The sequence below is a fragment of the Chaetura pelagica genome, unplaced genomic scaffold (genome assembly GCF_000747805.2).
Source record: "Chaetura pelagica isolate M959 unplaced genomic scaffold, ChaPel_1.0 scaffold10, whole genome shotgun sequence".
In the NCBI taxonomy this organism is placed as follows: Eukaryota; Metazoa; Chordata; class Aves; order Apodiformes; family Apodidae; genus Chaetura; species Chaetura pelagica.
In genome coordinates, this window is record NW_009952263.1 from 7,173,802 (window position 1) to 7,194,582 (window position 20,781).

The 20,781-nt window shown below is 35.4% G+C and overlaps 1 protein-coding gene across 1 annotated transcript in view; it reads right to left on the reverse strand.

Annotated features, from left to right (window-relative positions):
• The window catches only part of KCNH8 (potassium voltage-gated channel, subfamily H (eag-related), member 8), a 185,937-nt gene that overhangs the window by 106,630 nt on the left and 58,526 nt on the right, over positions 1-20,781 (reverse strand). The window contains exons 2-3 of the mRNA XM_010007532.1: positions 16,276-16,509; positions 3,805-3,936 (exon numbers count right to left, since the gene is read on the reverse strand). Coding sequence (XP_010005834.1) covers positions 3,805-3,936; positions 16,276-16,509 — 366 coding nt within the window. The remainder of the gene's footprint in view (positions 1-3,804; positions 3,937-16,275; positions 16,510-20,781) is intronic.

The following is a 20,781-nucleotide window of genomic DNA, read 5'->3' on the forward strand; positions in this document are numbered from 1 at the left end:
ACAGTAAACAGAGATATTATTAAGCAGATGGAAAGCAGAGGGTATTTCTACAATAACTGGGTAGGGGAAACATATTGTTGAACGCAAATTACCACTATTGAGAAGCTGAGGCCTTTAAGAACATTGCAACTAAAAGAAGGGAGGGGCAGGGGGGAAGAGGATCGTAAATTAACTTAAAACAACCAAACCAAAGCAGCCATATAAGAGTTGTGGACTGTCATGGCACTTTTAAAAGACTGACAGAATTCTCACACATAATTTTTGCCTTTTTCTCATATGACAGTCCTGGGACAAAGTCTGTTCTTCCCACTGGCTGCTGGGGTTGTTTTTGCTGGAAACTTTTATACAGAAGAGCAGAAAAAGATTCTGTTACATTTGTATTTAGCATGAGACATTCAAAAGAAAAGGTCACAGATGATATCTGACATTTGGGCTGGGTAAAGGGGAAATCAGGCAAAAAAAGTGGACTTTTGCAAGGCACATTGGCACAAAAGAGCAACAGAAGTTGTGTGAACAGATAAAACAGATAAAAAAAGGTCTGCAGAAAATCAAAGAGGGTATCAACTCTTGATGCCTATAAAAGAAAAAGCCAATCCACAAGAAAAGAGAGGCCGTAAAACTAGGAGAAAAAGCTCAGGAAGGTGTCATTGTAAAAGCACAAGGAGAATAAGATTTTACAGAATGAACACGTGGTATCAGAGGTAGAAAAGATGTGAAGAAGAATGAGTCTGGAAAAGACTTTTGGAAGCACAGCCAGTGAGCTAACAGAGTGTTAGTAGAATGCCAAGGGGTTGGGAGGAGACTTAGAAAAGTAATATGAAGAAATTTTTTTAGATAAGCTTTCTAAGGAAGTTAGAAATCAAGAAGAGTTGGAATGTGACTGTTTATGATCTATAAAAGTCTGTTCTGGATAGGAAAGTGAAGACACATCCTGAAATGAAAACATTAATAAAATAAGTTTGCATTGACAGAAGAGTTTAAGTTGTATGTAAGTTTTCCTTCCCATATGCAATCTAACTGCAAGAGTTATGCCAAAAAGACAGTAGAAAACTGTGCATAGTGACAATTACATTATAGCAATAGATGGCTTTTAACTCCAAGTCTGTAAGTTACTTGATTTTTGAAAGGGCAAATTCAGTAATGATTGAAAAAATAAACTTAATGGGTTTTTTTTGCAAAATTAACTGTGAAAATATTTGGCAACATGTATTATTAACTTTGAAATGTGTGTTAATAATTAAATATTATAAAAAAGTCTTTAATGCCTCAATTTTCAGTTAATACAAGGTGCATCCTACATGCCTGATAGTAGCTGTGGTCTAAGTAAACAAGAAACAACTACTTCTAGAAGTTAAACATTCTGAAATTTTAGATGCTAAATCTGCTGCATAGATTGTACTGGGAATTCTTTTCTGACAATGATGAAATTATGTTTACCACTAGAGTAGAAGTGAATCACTCTTTATAGGAAGAATTTGAAAGTTACTCAAAGCACTAACATATCACAAAATTTATTTTTATATGTCTCAGTAGATTTACCTGAAGTTAAAATGCTGGAACTGATTGCAAATATTTTGAATAAACAGGCAATTCTTGTTTCTTATCTCACTATATTATATAAAATAGTGTATTTGGCAAAGCCTCACACTAAATGCTATTTTCTGTTGCCATGATGCAAACAAGTATCACTATTGCATAGAATGATTGCCATGGTTTTAAAAAGAGCAAAAAGGGAAGGAACAAAAAGTTTTGGGATTGTGCTCTAAAGACTACATCACGTAAGACAAACAAATGTCACTGCTCATAAGCTTATAGCAATTGAGCAGACATTTGCTGTGTAATGTAGCTTTGCATGAGCGTGTTCCTCTGTCAGTACACAGTCGGAAGGGTATTAATTTCTAAATGTGCAACAGCAAACAGAAGTTAAAATCTGCTTAGATTTCCAATTTGCCATGAACCCACATAAAATTTGAAGATCATTTTGATCCATCCTAAAATAAGCATACAGCCATAGAAGGGGGTGGGGTTGGACTAGATGATTTCTAGAGGTCCCTTCCAACTCTTAACATTCTGTATGGATCTGTGAAAATATTTGTCAGCTAAATGATGGCTTTAATTTCAAAAGTAATCAGTGATACACATATTTCAAGTCATCCCTGGCATAGTAAATGTAATTTCTCACTGAGTATACCTTGAAAATAAGCATCTCACATCAGGTAAATCATTAGCCTTTAAAACACCGGTATCATGACAATCTCTCTTCTACATGGCTCCACTTCTGATATTTTAATAAACTACTCTTACAAAACTTTCATGAATGTAATGTTTTCTAAGGCTTAAGGAGAAACTCGATAAAGTAAGTTTTATATTTTAACCATTTGACTTCAAGGTGAAGTGATCAGTCGAAATTAAATGTAAGGAAAAGCTGCAACATGTCTTTGTGTACTACTTGAAAGCTTTTCTTCAGTCTTCCAGTTCAGAAGTTCTCAAATTTGGATGCAAAAAACCTCCCAGCATTATTTGGGACTTGAAAAGTAATTTCGAAGTTGAAAATCTTTGTCCAAAGGGACAGAGGCAGCCATTGTTAGCATAAATATTGATCTGAAAATACTGGAAAGCACAGGGAAGTGTAATATTTTCTGTTTCAAAATACTAAAATGTTACACCAGAATGCTTAATTACACTTTTCTGTGACTGAAATATAACTACTGTATTGAAAAGCTAATATATAAAATCAGAAAGAAGTTGAATACTAATTGGTCTTAATTGTTCCCCTACTTCAGAAACCCATAAAGAGAAAAGGAGTCCTAACACCATATCTGCATTTGTTTTGAGATGTGCAGAGATCAAATGGCTATCACAGGGTGAAAAATTTAAGTAAAACCCAGAGTAGTACCAAATTGGAAAATTCAACAGTAATGAAGTTTTGCAAAATTTCTTTACCCTCTACAGATAAACTTTTTTTTCTGGATAGTTCCTTTTACACTGAAAAATGGCAAATCTGAAGTCTTTGTTTAGTGCACCTTTACAAAATGTAAAACTGGAATAAATTCACTTCCTTTGATACACAAGTCAATGTTGACTAAATAATCTCCACACCTCCACACTGTCTGTGTTAGCAGAATTTAGCAAAACTTGACTACGCTACACAGTTAAAATTATTTTATGGCAGCTATGAATCATTAACATAACACAATCTTTTCCTAAATTAGTGAGAGAATCCTTTAATTGTTTCCTTTCAGAACCAAATTAATGTGTGAACATATTTCTTATGCTGTTGGGTATGCCTAAAGACATAGTAAATCTTACAATTTCATATGATATAATGAAAATTCGATGACACCAGATAAGTCATGCTTCTCAATAAGCAAAATAATTTCTAAATAAATTATGTTCTACTTATAGAAAAATATGAAAAAAAATAATCTCTCAGTCATGTTAAAATCAGATTCACATAAGGAATGCTTGAAAAGGTCTAGCTTTTCCAAAATGTATCTCTGAAAATCCAGAAAGTAAACAAATCAAATTATGGTACATTAAAAGAAATTTAATTTTGGGGACAAAGTATTCTGTCCTCTGGATTCTGTATTTACAGAATGTGGAGCAATATTTAAATTTTAAAAAATTACAAATAAGAACTTCAACATATCATTTATCTTCCCACATCATAAATTAATTTCTTCTTTGGAAAGCTAGAAGGTCTCTATATTTAGAAGCGTACATGAGAGAGAGTTCATGTATCTGTGACTCTCAAAAAACTTATCATTGTTGGTTCTTATCAATGTTGTTGCAATTCACACGAACCTTCCTTTTTGTCTTCTGCAGCAATCTTCACTTTTGTGTCTGTTATATCTTTGAAAGAGGCCAGAAAGAGTACTACATCTCCTTTTTCATTCTTTATAGGAACAATATCCAGTAGGCACCAGAATGAAGACCCTGCAAGGATAAAGAATGAACTTAATTCAAACAGCTGTCTTTTAGTAGGGAGTGGGGAGGAAAAAAGTGAAATACTAAATCTATAGCTAATGTAATTTGAAAAAAAAAAAAAAAATCTTATTTAGGAGGTTAGTAGTCAGGGAATCACAGATGTTCAGCTCATGTAAATCTTTTACATCATTGGTTGCAGCTCAGTAATATTGCTTTCTCTAGAAGCAAGACATTAATTTAAATGCAAAATTTATCTACAGGGATCATTAATAGAGTTTAATGAAGCTGCTTACTCCTCTGAAACCATGCTTTCCTCTGCTGATGTTGCTTATTTTACTGGACTAGCTTGCACTTTGTTAACTTGAGACCTGAAGCTTCCATGTTGACTACAGAAGCATTCTACATTAATCATCTGACTTGATATTAATTAAAATCCCTTGACAAGAGACCTGATAGTTGGAGCATCATTCCACTAATTCAAAGATATTTAATCAGACATCAGACTTAGAACAGAAATAGAATTAACTCCTTGCATCTTACAGATGGCAAGGTTCATAACACCACACATCTGTAAAATTAATATCCCGTCTCCCTTACTTGTCTTTAATGTCCACCTGGCTAAGACTTAAGTTAGACAACACTAAGTTTCAAAATATTTTAAAATCATGTCGACCTCTCTGCTCACACATTTTCCGTAATTATAGTGCTTAAAATAAACTGTTATTGTTACTGATTGTGTCACACATCCAATTTGCAAGGTATGTTGCTTAGTTCCAATTATATAATTCCTAAGTTTGCTGTTAATGCAGACCACTCAGAGCAGAAGATAATGAATGCCTAAGTGCTCGTAATACACTGGAAGTGTAACAGTAATTTCAGCAAACACCCAAGACCCCAGTTCCATCCATTCAGGATAATTCAGACCAGTTCTGACTTTTGTGTCTTTCAGGTTTTGAGTATCAACTTTTGGAGGAAGGCTAATGTCACCCCCATCTATAAGAAGGGTCCAAAGAAGGACCCAAGTAATTATGGACCCATTAGTCTCACTGCAGCCCATGGGAAAGTCATGGAGTAAATCCTCTTGACTGGTCACAAGTTGGTTCCCCCAGGGATCAATATTGGGCCCAATGCTGTTTAACATCTTTGTAAGTGACTTGGATGTTGGAGTCAAGAACACGCTGATGAAGTTGGCTGATGACACTAAGATGAATGGAGAGGCTGACACTCCAGAAGGGAAAGCCACCTTTCCAGGATGACCTGGACAGACTGGAGGAGTGGGATAACAAAAACCTTACAAGGTTCAATCCACAGGATTAACAGTTTAGGTCAGGTCTAGGTCAGTATGTGCTTACATTCTGTCAAGAGCAGAAGTGTGCTATCTTGCACTGTTGAAGAATAGCATACTGATACAACACAATCCGTTACATAGCTTTTACTTATATAATTCTATAAGCCAAAAGAAGAACCTCCTACTCATCAAAAAAGTGGTACCCTCTTTTGTTACGATTCCTTTGGATGCACTTATCTATGAGACAGAATTTCCTTCCCTGCTTCAGATGGTTCATATAAAGGTTTTCAGTATTGCCCAGAGTTGTCTATCAAAGGAATGTCTTTTGGAGGTTTATTTATATACAGACTCTCTTTATTGCTCCAAGCCAGCACTCTTGGAGAAAGAGTCTAATCTTTCTCTTGCATTATGAACTGAATGTTCAAAATATATTTTAATATCCTCAAGGCTTATAGAAGCACATCACAGGAAAGGAGAAAAGAGACCAAATGAAGCATAATCTTATCACAAAGCAATTTGGCTATAGTCCATCTTTCATATATACATAAAAAAGAGAGTACTTTATGGTCACTCTCAACCACCCTTTTTACCTTTCCTGTCTCTTGACAGCTAGAAGTCTGTCCTCAGACTGAAATAAAAGAAGGGTCAACAAGACCAAGGAATTTAAAAGGGAGGTTTTATACAAAATGCTGCCATCAGAATGCCAATAGCCTTCAGGGGTTTTCACCCAAAAATAAAACCTGCTTAAACCAAGGAACAGAATCAGACCATTAGCCATAATGATGAACTATATGTACTCAATGTACAATAATAGTCACTCAATCATTAGTCATGCTCATCGTAGGCAACATTCAATGAAATACTCAGAATACCAGTCTTTTAGGGATATTTGCATATTGCAGAGGTGTCATAATATAGAAATGGAATGGGATTATTGACAACCATCTTATTTAATTCCCTACTAAAACAATTTAATTTTGCATCCATCCCCTCAAAAGCGTAATTGAGCTTTTCTGCAGTAAGTGCTTTCTTAGCCACATACATTCTTATGAGATACTTTGAAACAGTGATATTGATGCAACGCTATTTTCTCTTTTTGCTCTAGACAGCCTGGGAATTGTTTTGCTCAGGCAGACAAGCTTGTCTTCTCTTTTTTGTTGTGTCAGCTGACGGTGGTTATGACCATTTTCAGACCTCCACTTCCTCAGGAATTTGCTTGCCTCCAGAAAAACACTGAGGCAGCTTGTATTGCCTCTTCCATCACTCAAGGACAGGGAATAAGAAATGAACAATTTCCTGTGATTCATCTCTACGTCTCTGTGGTGAAATGGATTAAGATGGAGAACTCTTTCATGCAACTCTGCATCTGTCCATGACATACCTGACTAAGAAAATGAAATGTTTCATAGTCTAAGAAACCAAGTACTTGACGAAGAAAAACAGTGTAAATGTTTTGCATATTACATAAATAAATCTTGTGGCAAAAACCAATAACTTTTCAAGTAATAATTATCATTCTATATACACATAAAATGGCAGAATTAGTCTGCACAAGATATCATCTGGTACATTTCTTTACATTTCAGTACTTGACTTAATAAAGTAAATGTTCTCCTAAGCAGATGCAAGTGGAGCCTTGAAATAAAATAATAAACAAAACCCCACACCCTATTTCCAAGATTTTTTTATATAAAAGAAAATATAAAAATATTTTCATATCGATAACTGCAATAACTTGTCAATAAGGTTGATGCTAAATCTTCAGCATTACAACAAAATTATTCATTGTTAGCAAAATAAACCTGCTGCTGGATACACAATATTGCCAGAGAAGTTTTAGCCTGATCATTTACACTTTTCCACTGCAGAGTGTGGACTTTGAGATTGACTGATCAGATGCCGGAGAATTTGCCTGGAAAAACAGAACTGGCTTTTTCATTAGCTTATCCAAAGATTCTCAGTGTCACTGGTAACATTTGATTTTCAATGTTCTGTTTTTGACGTGGTGTCAACATTTTGTTGAGGGGAGCAAAGTGAAAAGAAAAAAACAATGCTTTAAAAAAAATGCAAGTGAACTAAACAGAAAAAGAATGGAGCTGGGAGAAGAAGGATAGCTATAACTAGAGTATTTTCTCTCTTGTAAATATCACATCTTTGACAATGATTAATTAACACAGCTAGGGCAAGGCTTTGCTGCAGCACCTCAGTCTTTTCCATCATCTCTGCAGAAAGTACAGGTAAGTTTTAATAAAATCTATCAATTTTTTCTTTGAATTCTGCTACCATAGATGACAGACCGTGTGGTAAATCCTGGTGACAGTCTTTGTTCTGATCATATTGAAAGAAAAATTGCAAGAACACATATGGACTATCAAGTAACTGACTTCATTGGTCACTGATGGTTGTCCTAGCACTTTCATGGAAGTAGTAAAGAAGGTGCAAGAACTTGTTTACCCAGGCTTTGTATGGCCAACAGATCCTATATCAACAGATGCTTGCATCCTGTAAATAACTCTCCCTACAAGTAGTAACTAACTGTCAATGTGAATTAATTCTAAAATGGGTAAAGCCAGAATACGGTGGTATCCCAAGAAGAAAGATGATAGGTGAAATACCTTAATAACAAAGCAAAAACGGCATTTCAGCATGAATAAGTAGGTAAGTGTTAATCCTATGAAGCTGATACAGAAGCTTCCATGAAAAATAACCATGCATCCCTCTGTATGGGCTATAGAGTACCATGTGCAATTATTCACATTTCAACAGATAATGTGCAAATCCCCTTTCCACATGTTTCCACCCTCTGTTCCATGCCCCTACTAAGCTCTGCTCCCTCTATTGCCAGGTAACTTAGCAACTCATATACCATGTTTCCCAGCACATCTAACTTTTTCTGCCATCACTGCCATGATGGAGAGAGAGAAAGGATGTTCTAAGAAGAGACAGTTTTCAACACAGCATTCTCCTATTCATGCCTTGCCACAGATTGCCACTGTTAAGCAGAGAGAGGCTTAACTTCCCACCTCAAAGTGGACACTGCCTCTGTTATGACAGCTCCTAGTCTGAGTGCATGACTTTTCCAACAATCTGGAGTGCACATTTTATGCAAAATAACTTATGGTCTCCAGCATATCTACATTTCAGTTTTGTTTACTCATCTTCCCTGTCTCTTCCTTTGTAACTTCACTATCTTTCCTACTTAATGAAAATCTCTTTCACATCCTCCAGTTAGATTTAAGTTTCCATTGAGTAAAAGCAGAGAAGTTAAGCAATTCCTGGTAAAGCCTTGTGACATTCATTATCCCTACGTGTACTACTTACTTTTTGTCTGCTCTAATTTCCTTTTCCTATCCCCATGCACATTAGAAGAAGAGATAAGTGCTTCTCTGATGTAATACATTTACACAACTAGCAAAATACACAGGATTATCTAAAAACTCAGTGAAGTCAATGAAACATTTTGTTAAAATGAAAAAAGCTTCAGGCAGATTCATTAATACTGGCAGTTTGCAACTTAACTTTCCCTCCCCTCTTAAGGATAATTACTCTGTCATGGTCACAGTATTACAAGACATTCAACATTTGTCAGTTAACTCCAGGGAACATATTGAGTCAGTCTATTCATATAATTAAATACCCAATATTTATATTTAAAGTGAACCAAACCAAAACCAAATCAACATAAAAACCCCAAAACAAAATGCTATTTCTTCAGTATTGTTGTATGGATAGTTTGAGAAATAATTGGCCTCCATCCTTCCAGATTGGTTGAGCCTTTACTTGCTTCCATTGAATTATGCAGTTTTCACTGCTTTGAGTTGAACAGTCCCAAAAGGAGCAGTTTGCTTTCACTTGAGTACTGAATTTTTGAAATTTATTGTTAGAATTGTGTTTGCAACTTATGGTCCTCATTCCATTTTGTATTTTCAGAGCTCATAAACCAACAACTAGATGAAATCACAGCAGTAAGTATCATTTTCAGTCAGACAGGATGACCTCTCATATGTATTTGTGTATATATGTTTAAATATGTATGTTTACATATGTTCCTTTTTCAAATTGTGTCTGATAGTTTAACACCAGGAGGTGTAGCCCACATTAATCTGAACACAATCATGTTTTCAAATTATGTTATTGTGCTATTTTATTGTCATAAAAAGAAGCTTCAAAGAAGACACAAAATTTCCTGTAAGCAGAAACAGCAATACCAAACCAGACCACTATACTTACAAAGGAAATGTTCCATTTTTTCAGTTTCAAAAAAAAGTGATAATAATATAAACAAAAATATATTTGTGCAAGGTGTTTCCATGACCCTCATTCTGGTGTCTCTGACATGGGCAGCCCCTAGAAGCATAAGGTCTGGAGTCTGTAGAATGGGAGTTCTTCCAACACTGGGAGAGGTTCTGGTCGCAGTTTCATGCTTGTTCACCAAACTTTCAGCAGACATACACAGAGAAAGAAGGGACTCTGCTGGTTAGTTGTCCATTTACATTGCAAAGTGCCATTTTAGAAACTGAAAAATTATTTTCCGCTGCTTTTTCTACGAAGTTAGGTAAAAGACGTTTTCTGCTTAACAAGATATCAGTGCCTCTATAATTCCTGTCTGTTATTTTAGTTTTATATGTTAATATTTGTCCACAGTTTTAAGCAAGCGTGAGTATTTTCTTTTGAGCCTGTGATTCAAGAACTTTAACCTGCACTTGACACACTGCCCACTGGCACCTCTCTGGAAGAAAAGGGCTAAAGCTGGGACCTGAGAAGAGGTCAAGTCATGAATCTGGATTGATGCCTTCATCCAGTCAGGTTTTTGCTTTTGTCCAGAAGGGGTTTGAAACACATACTGAGGAATTACATAATGCTGTAGAGAGGATTAATCTTTCATTTCACCATTTGCATCCATGTGGGCACATGGTGTAAACAGACTCATTGAAAAGAATTATAGAAACCCTGCCAGTTGAAAGCAGTAGGTTTTAACCTTTTAATTACTTGACTGCTCTGTAAAATCAGACTGCTTTTGCAATTCCCTAGCCAAATCAGTGAGAGGGTCCCATAGACCATGCTAACATGAGCCTTCTGTTGCTCTTCCAAAAAACTGTGGAGCTAATGCAAGAAATCATTGCAGTTGTCAGTACAGGAGGTGACAATTAGTCTGCACCACGATTCGGATGTGGATTTGGGGATCATAAACAAAATAAGTAAATGTCAGCAGCAGAGAGGCAGGTAGTTATCAAGAGAAATGGTAATTTGCCCTTTCTTTAACCAAAGAATAGCCTAACTCAAAGTGAAGCACGGGGACATAATCCAGCTTCTAGCAGAAGCCAGATCTAAACCCCATAAAAATAAAATAAAATAAATCAGCAGCCATAAAATGATGAGAAAATCTGAAGAGTGAAAGGTCTGATGGAGTACAAACATCTCACTGCAAGATAAATAGCTACATCTCTTCATAAAAATGGATGTATAAAAAGTACCAAATTAAATATATTGTAAAAAAATTTAAAAGTGAATACAGCTTTACTAACAGTCATTCATTTTAAGTGCAGCTGGAAGCCCAGGGTGTCTGTGTGGAAACACTAATCTGTAAGCATCTGTAAGCAATGAAGGACCCATCACTTTGTAACAATGCAATAAACAGCAGGAAACTCTCACACAGGTTTATTTGCTTGCCTATGTGCTTCTAGGAGAACAAATCTTTTTCCAGAGAATTATGCTTTTAATAAATCATGTTGCTATTGAAATAAACTATGAGCCAATGTCACGGTGAGTGCCATCAGAACAAAGTATCAGTGCTATGAGTTGGTAAGCAGCAGTCTTGTTGAAGTATCATTAAATCACAGCAGAAGATCTCAGGTGGTTTAGATCACAATGCACACAGGAGATTTTACTGTCTTTTTTTTTTTTTTTAAATTTTCTTTTCCCTCTCAACTGAAGTTCGTTCCCTTATTTAGTCTCTTTGTAGGCTTTTGCTGACTACTTCACCCAAGGCTCTGCAAAATTTAAGCCAGGGCTTTCCAGAGGAGCAGAGGTCTGCTCCATTTTCCTCTTCCACTGCAGAGGCTGGGGTTGTCTCTAAAGCCTCTACACACTTCAAGGCTAAATACTAGCTTTCATCAGAGGCCATGGGTCAATCAAACTGTTTAGAGATAAAAAAGCAAAAAAACCACAACCAAACACCTCTGCTCTGAAACAGAGGAAAATAAGAATATCCCTTTGATCTACATTCACAACTAAACTGATTTTTAAGAGAAAGACTTCTCCCATGACCAGTGAAACTTCCTAATGCTTATGGAAGGGATGAGAGGAACATGGAAAAAGAACAAAAGAGGATGATTTTATAAAGATACAAAATACTGTTTATGGCTCATATAATTGTAATTATATATTGCAATCAGATTAATTTTTCAGTGTTACTTGCTCATTTTATTCCCTTCCTGCATTTTGTACTATAATCTAAATAGTGAGTAAACCAACTGCCAATGCTTCTTATCTTTTTTGTTTTTAGACCACATTTTTCTGGCAGAGCTGCAGTGAGGTCACATTGCTATGAACTATCCTGCCAAGCAACTTGTCAAGGGACTTCTACATTAGTAACTAGATGTCTCTAGAAAATTGATGCCCCTATATGAAGTTTTACTCTTTTTTTTCGGTTAGATAATTCTAATAAATACCTCTTCTCTAATTGCTGGGCTGTACTTTTTCCCAAATACATGGTGGATATCAGGAGACTGATAAAAAAGGGAGTCAATTTATATTAAAAAGGTATCATACAACTCCCATGTTTCAAAATGCTACAGAATATTCTCAGACAACCATTAAATGTAGGCTTTTAAACTTCCTGTTGGAAAATGGGATAACATTTCTGCAACATACAAAATATTTTTATAGAGAGGAAAGCTTTCAAGAAAACCTGATTTCTTTCATTTTAAAGGAAACTAATTTTCTTTATATTTCTTGATAATTAATTAAATCTTCTACAATTTTGAGTAAGATTCAACATATAATCTAAAAAAAAAGCTTTCTTTGTTTGCTTAACACAAGTCGTGCATTAACTGTAAGTGATGTAATGGAGAGTTTGCTATCCTGTAGCCTCGTTATTCAACTGTGACCATGGCAGAGGTTCCAGAGAATATCTCATGGCTTCAGGCTTATTTCATTTGCCTGTGGCTGTCATTACTGCTGATGTGAGAACACTGTCACACCTAGACTTCTAATGGCCTTTTGCCTGATAGCATCCAGGAACTCAGTAAGTGGCTTTGAGTTTCACCACTCGTATCCCTCTCATCTGAAATAATACCTTGGTCCTGACCTTTCAGATAAGCACACAGAGTTATTAAAACACACATTAATCTATATGGATGAAAAAAGCCAAAACACCTTGACTGAATCGCACTAGCATTTAAAATTAAAAGCCTATGAAATTAAGTATATCATGCATTCCTTACCTTCCAACTTGCTTACCAACTCTTTAGGGGACAAGAGCTACAAGGCACATGTCTAATATGTAACTCAGAAAGTGTTTAAATCAGTTTACATTTAGAAGATGGCAAAGTGTCCCTTGAGTGCCCTTGGTCTCTCACAAATGAAGCAAACTCGGCTTGCAGGCAAGTCCTAAGGCAAATTGTAATGGTGGTCCCAGCAGCACCCACTTGCTCCAGTCCTCCTACAGCAGCAATACTTAATTGTCCACAAAAGCCCATGCAGACAGCACTGTTGCTGGGGTGCACAGATAATATGAACATCCTGAAGCCTCTCAAGTGTCCAAAAGCCTGAAGTGGCTATCACTGATTACATAGTGTTTCACACTAGTTACACACAAAGAGGCAAATCTCCTTTCAGCAGACAGTTTATCCTATTATAAGGATTTGTTTAAATGCCAAAAGAAGAACACACACAGAGGGAAGTTCCTATCCACTTGTAGCCATTCTGGGAGGATTGTTTTCTAGTTGGGTCAGAGTACAACCGCTGAAGATTCCTTCTGTTAATATCCAAACCCAGATGGCAAAGACAGTGAAATCCTGCGTTTCGTCCAACAGAGAGTTAGTCAATCTACTGAGGTCCCTACCCAACTCCTTGCATGTCACTCTTACTCTTTGCAGTGTTAGCTCATAGCAGCCTGGAGCTTCCATGACATTGCATATGGGTTTCTGTAGTTGCTTTTGTTACAACAATCATTCCTTCAACTAACAATTGCTAAGCAGAAGTGCCACATGAATTTTTAAATGATGTTTGAGTGACTGTGAGAGGTCCCATATTCAAGCTTACTAAATTCAGATCAAAACTCGTAAGAGCTTTAAGTCACAAGCCTGAATCTACTTGTATAGAATGAAAAATCTGATTTAATGACAAGAACTAAATAAGTTTTAAACAGAGTTTAAATCAAATTCAAAATACTAAGAAATACAGAAACTAAGAAATCAACCCATATTCAGTTTAAGAAGCCTGAATTTCTTTTCCAAAAGATGAGACACATGAAAACAAACAAAAAACCAAAACAATTACAAATGTCAAGCTTCTACATTTTAGATCTAAAACAGAAAGAGAAACCAAGAATAAATTACTGTTTTCATATATCCATGTCCCTCAGAGTAATTTCTTATCATGTTACACTCATTATTAAGCTTTTAAGGAGTGTGCTAAGGGATGTGTCTATTTTGTGAGCTCAGAATTATCCCTGAAGCTGAACTTCTGTCCCTCAAGTTATCTTTGAAAGTGTTCATTTGGTCTTGTAGCTCAGCCTACAGAGCAAGGCTATACCTTTGAATAGTGGACTAAAGACAGATACTTAATTTCAATCTGGCACCCTGAAATCCAAACATTGAAATATAACCCTATGACAATTAAACATTGCTAGTTACTTGTCTCCCACTGACCTCTGCTCCTGGCATAATATTGGGCACTAGACCAACTTACAATTATTTTCAGTATCAGGTGAGCCTGAACGTATCCATATAGTCCTTTTGGGGAAATTATTCCCAATGTTCCTATGTCTTACAATATTTTAAAAACCTTTTTCTGCAGCAAATACATCTCTCCTTTATTTTTTTTTTCTCCTTTCTTTCTGACAAAGTGAATAAGTCTAACAGCTTTAGAAGTCAAATTTTTCTTCTGAAAAAATCCCCCCAAACCACTTCAAACCCAAAACATACAGCTAAAATGGATGATTGACCAAATTTAGTGTCTGTGTTTTATAGCTTTGTTGAAAAAACAAGATTATTTTTCAAGATAAATTTTGCTTTTATTCAAGAACAGTCTCATGTTATTTTAACACCTATTCATTTCCATTTCCCAGTGGTACAGAAATACATGAGAAAGAAAAATGTAATAGGCAGTCTGGGAAATTTATTCATAGTCAGAAAATGTCTTTGAATGGCCTCCAGTCAAATTACACACAGGCCTGCAGGCAGGGTGGATTGTGGGAATTCTTTTATCCTAAACAATTTCTCTTCATCTATTTATCTGTGGTTCAGCTACTTCATTGATAAGCAAATTGACCTTCAATCCCTTTCTGCCTGCATTAGTCATATCTATTATAGGTTTGAAGCACTCCTTCATGGTGCAAAGGAATCACAATTTATCATTCAGAACCAAGACATTGAAATGAATGTTAGATTTACTTCTTTCATTTACATACATTGAAATGTCTTTTTAACCTGCCCACTCATCACTGCCCACCACCACAATACTAAAGAAAAGCAGCTCTTAACATTCCAGATTAAGATAATTTTCCCCTATATTCAGTTATCATTTACAGATTTGAAATTATTTTCTTTGCACAACCTTCCTGAAAAAAGAGTTCAACAAACTATGGAAGCTGCTTCTAAATGCCAAAAACCAACTATGACAATGAACACACCGTCCAAGCTTTCCCAAAAAGACAAAAGGTGGAAGCATTTAGCAGTATCTTCAGAACAACTTCATAACTTCACACTGTGAAAAACACCAATCAAGAACACAAGCTAACTAAGCAACAGTTCTATTTTTTGTATAACTCAGGGGAAGTGAATCTGCCTTCTCATTCTGGCTATCTTGTCAGTATGTGGTTATGGCTCTTAGAAAATACATTTTTAAAGTATCTAATAGTTATAATATTTGAGGGAAAAATGTTTCATTAGTAAAGATGTAAGTAGGACCTATAAGGAAAACATTGCCTAAACTTATGCCTAGAAATTCTAGGCATGCAATAAAACAGGTGATACTCAGTAGGCACCCATGGATCCAGTAAGCCCGTGGATCATTAAGCACATGTGAAGGCTCCTATAGAACTGGGTAGTTGCAGTCCTGTCAGTATCTCACACTAGTGTCACCTCTTTGAACATCACATGAATTATGTCAGTGTAAATGCTTACAGAACAGACACTGGAGGAGTCTGATATAAATGAAAAAAGCTCTTAAGTGTGCATCATGGGGAGCTTTTATCCATGGCTCACACATCTTTACTATGGCATTGTCCTTACAAATGCTTTACCATAAGAATGAAAGCTTTGGTGGAACAATTTGAAATTTACTGATGTCTATAGAGTTGTTTAATGCTCAGAATTTTTTTAATGTGACAATACATATTTAAATATAAATTTTAATTATGGTACTTAACCTTTTTGGAAGATCATTCTTATTGTATTTATATAAAGTGGCTGTGGAGAATATATCACTTGTATAATTTAAAGTTCTGAGCATTCTGTTGATGGGACTGAAAAGTTTACATAGCCAGTGTCTACTTTTTGGTGAATATTAAGTTTTGAATTCTTGCTTCAGCAAGAAGTAAAAACGTCAGCATAAGAAAAAGTAGAAAACATAGTGTGATACTGAGTCTAGATAACACCCTGTCTCAGAAGGGAGTCCCTGAATTTTCTCTATGCAGCTTCATAACCGGTATAGTTATAAAAAATCTGTAAGACTAAGATAAACATAGTGTCCATGTGTACTATATTGTCTTTATTCTAATCTATTCCTGCAGGTCTGATTATAGACACACAATCATGACATAGAAATCCATATTACATGTTATATATTTTAATATTAGCTCTTTGGGATGAACAAAACAGGAAAGAAAAACTTACCATTTTTCTTATAGAACATGATTTCTCCCTTGAATTCTACCTTTTCCTCCAACGATTTCTCAATTTGAAGAATCATCTGCTCATTTGTTTCAGCACCAAGTAAAAATTTACAACTGCAGCTCTTCTGCATGACTTCAGTTCGTGCAAATCCAGCAAGCTCACAGAAGCCATCGGAGCAGTAAACAATAGGGAATCCTTTAGCCACCTGAGCATTTGCGAGGATGAAATTACTGTCTGTAGGAGAACACAAAAATAAAACTGGAATTATAGTCTGAATTTTATAATTTGACGTAATACTTCCTTTGGCTTTGTTGGAAGGCAGAACTGAATGTATATGTGAAAACCAACTCCCAACTTCCTGCAAACAAAAATGCCACTAGTCTTTTTTAGACCACTAGCCTGAAATGAAATCAAGTCTAGCTGTCTACAGAGCACCTTCATATGATGGGTCCTCATGGCTATGTACTGCTTGACTCATTGCATCCTCAAGAAATAATTTGTGATAACTCTCTGTAGGATGGATGCTAGCAACTGAGCAAAGGCCAGTGATGAATGTGGAAGCTCTGAAGAAACGTCAGTGGTGTTAGGTTGTGCTGCCTCTCAGACTCCTCTCCAGTCTCAACGGACACAGCTATCTCTTAAAAAAAGCCAATCTATGCCCTTATTAAGCTGATCTGCATCAACACTCAAATTCCTTTCATGTAATTTTACAAGAGAATCCTTAAAAGTGGAGTTGAGGGACTCTCTGGGGCTATATGGAATTGTTAGGGGTTTTTTGTTTGTTTGGTTGGTTTAGGGTTTTTTTATGGGGTTTTTTTGTGAGGAAAAATGTTTGGTACAAATCACTATCAACTGTCTGCCAGAGCCCCACTGTACTTATTCCATAAGACACAGGCACATTAAAGACTTAATGTTACCATGTTACACCTTAATGCATTTAGTAATTTTTCAGTGTTTTTAAGATGCAAATAACACATATGATAAATTCAACAAGAGTATGTTGACATGGAGATAAGTCAACAAAAAGCAATGTTCTAATTTGAGTTCAAATCTTCAGCAAATCTTGCAGCCTAATAGCTCATTTCCAGCCCTTGCTGAGTCTCTTTGAAAGTTTCGTGCCTTAGACTCTCATCTTCAGCTTATGTCAACTCCAGCACTTTATGGTCTTTTTAAATAAGCATGGAGACCCTTTCCAGATAATATATGAAGATATCAGGTTTTTTTAACTGTGCTTCCTTATCTTGAAGTGAAAAGACCCCAGAGTTTCATGGGGAAAAATTGTGTCTACATTTCACATTGATGGAGGAAAGACTATTTTTTTTATTTTACAGCTTGCTAGTAGTAGCTTAGGAGCAGTCTGGTCCCAAGACAAATATATGTCATTTTTCGGAATTATGTGCATGGGGACTCATGTGTATATCTTAAGGGATAATGCTATTAACTAATCCAGAATCCCTTCATAAATATTCAAAACATTCAAGAGAAAAACGTAACTATTTTAATGAAAAACCAGAGTTGATATATCTAATTTCCATAAGTATATATTATTAATCCATGGGTAAGGGAGGGACAGAATGCATAAACTAAAGAAAAAAGGGTCTGTGTCAGGCTTAACTTTCACAAGAGTTCTGCATCCATGAAACTCCAGCAACTTCAGCTACATTACTCTTCATTTACCCAAAGGATAAAATACTATGGCTGCTATTGTTAAGATTTCAGTATTTTAAAGACAATGCTGAGGTTTATTAAATGATCCATTTGCTCTTAAGTCTTTGCTTCAGGTATCTTCTGCTTAATAATAAAAGTTTTTCAATAAATTATTGTTATATTAAAGCTGACTTTTCTCATTTACCAAATAATGTGATTTAAAAATACATTCTGGTTCAGTGCAGTGCTTGATATAGCCTGTCATTTTTACTTGCCTAACTAGGGAATAAGTATCATTACCATTCATGCATTGACATGCAGTTCCCCCTGTCAACACAAAATTAGATCCCCACACTGCCAAAGAATGAAAATCATCTGCTTGCACTGCAGTGTAATAATGGTGTTACAGTGTAAGACCCTCAAATCATACTTTCCAAATGCCTCTGTAGCCATTTAATTAAATTACTCCTGGGTTTCTTATTCTTTAAGATACAATTATATAATGCAGACTTTTACAAAAAAAAATAAATTGCAATTGTTGGGAATTGCATGAAGCAGCATATGGAACACCACACGGACACTAAGGGTGGGGAGGATGCTCTCGGAGTGCAGCAGTATTAGAATATCATTATGAGCAAGAATACACTGGGGCTTACCAAGAATATAATGACTTTCTGAAAAATTGAAGGTGGCCAAACTCTGTTGTAATTTAACTAAAAATAAATCCCAGCCACTTTTGGCTACTTCAACATTCGTATCAGAAAACAATTCACTTGTATAAAACAATCCAGAGCTGGCTAGAATAAGAGGCAATTTTTCCATTAACATCTGATGTCTGATAAGGTTCATAAGCCTGGTTTTGCCAAACATTTTGAGTACAACAGTAAAGGATCAGCTTCAGGAAAATACAATCAGAATTATACTTTATGTTTTTCTCAAGCTTGAAGTTAAAATCAGATGATGAAATATTTGTCTATAAGCCCAAACTATTAGACTAAGGGACATATTTAAACAATTCATTGAAAAGATTCCTCATAATATTTAAGGATCAAGTAACATAATTTTGTCAAATAATTATGTTTTATCAAATTATTCAGTGTTATTTCTTAAGTGATAATTAAACTTTAAAAAGGTATATTTTAAAATATTCTGATTAAAAGTTTATTTCAGTAATTTCTTGTCATAGCTTGTAATGTTCAATATCACTTGTTATTCCTAGTTTACATAAAGCACCATAAAGTATTTCAAAAAACAAAAACTGAGGGTGAAATTTATATCATTCAGGCATCAGTGTGACACAAACCAGCACTTAGCATTATAAACTTCAATGATAGCAGCTGTATCTTAAAATTCTGAACAGGAAAAACAACATTTTATTTAGAATAATTTATGTAAAAAATCTGTATTCTCAAAGAGAATATAGCTTCGCTTTGGACTTACAGTACGAAAGTTGCAATGAGTGATACAATCCTATCGGTCTGCATAGGTCTGCATATTTTAGCATATGTTTGCATGTGGACTGCAATACTTCCATATAATAAAGATGAGATTGAATTCTATATTCTTTCAGCATATCAACCTGATTATTAAGTTACTTTATTCAAGTTGGTTGGTCAGGAAACGCTACTGACAGATTACTGGTAGGATCTTTGGTTTTGTTTTTATTATTACTTTAGACAAGAAAATGCATACAAGGCAAAGTCAAGTTCTTTTGAGAAAGATGTAACCTAGAGCCTTTGAGACTGTTTTGGAGGAAAGGACATTTGCAACAGCAGAGAGAACTGCTGCAAAACTGTGTACAACCTCAAGGAACAGATTTGACAAAACCACAAGTAGCACTTTTCAGCTCAGAAATTTTTAAGTGCTCTAAGTCTGTGCAAAAAAAAAAAAAAAAAAAAAAGTATGGAAATTGTGCATTTGTATGTTAGCTTTGGATAAATATACTTGGTTATATGTTCAACCCTGCGTATGATGTGTAAAGGATGATTTAAGTGTTTAAAAGATGACAAAAAGTCTAGACAAAAAAATCCAACAATATTCACTATGTTTTCCTTTAACAATAAGTCAATAAAGATGGATAAGTACAACAGAGGTGTTCCAAAACTACTCAGTACAATTCAAAAGCAGATTTGTTTCCACTATGCTTCTTTTGTTTTATGTTAATTTTCTATGAAGATAAAATTACTTTTCACATGAAAGTTCGAAGGAGGAGTATTAGGAGCTTGCATGTCTGCATTTGCTTTGGAAGCAGGACATATTGGAACAGATAGGACATTTATCAACAGAAGACTCTCAGTTTCCAGAAACCTCTGCCAGACACACAGCATAAATTCAGAGGCGATTAAACAAGCTGAACCAGAACCATCCTAACTACACCTTCAATCACAGGCTTATACACCATTGCACTATTTAAATGACTATACTGATGCCCCAAAATTATAACTTTAAAAACAGAATAAATTTATATCACATGCCATCCAATACAGAGAGATGGGTTTGTTAAACATCCCATGACAGAGTTTTACAATTGAAATAATAAAGGAAAAGGCTATTATGCAATTCTCTGCTTCACAATTACTGCACACAGTGTATCTGACCGTTTGTAATGAGTCTTTGTTACAATTAAACTCAACACTCCCTTGATAAATCTTACTGTCATATTTAGCAGCAAATGACAAAAGGGTTTTTGCTTTAATACTGTAGCTATCTCTGTTATAAATCTCATTGTTGTGCTTCCCCAGTTCTTGTAACAGTTCTTTTCAATCAAAGTCCAGATGGTTTCTGCAAGTCTTCATCTTTATCAGTGAAGAGATCATCTATCTGACTTATTGTGCAACTGAGCACAGCCAAGAACCGCTC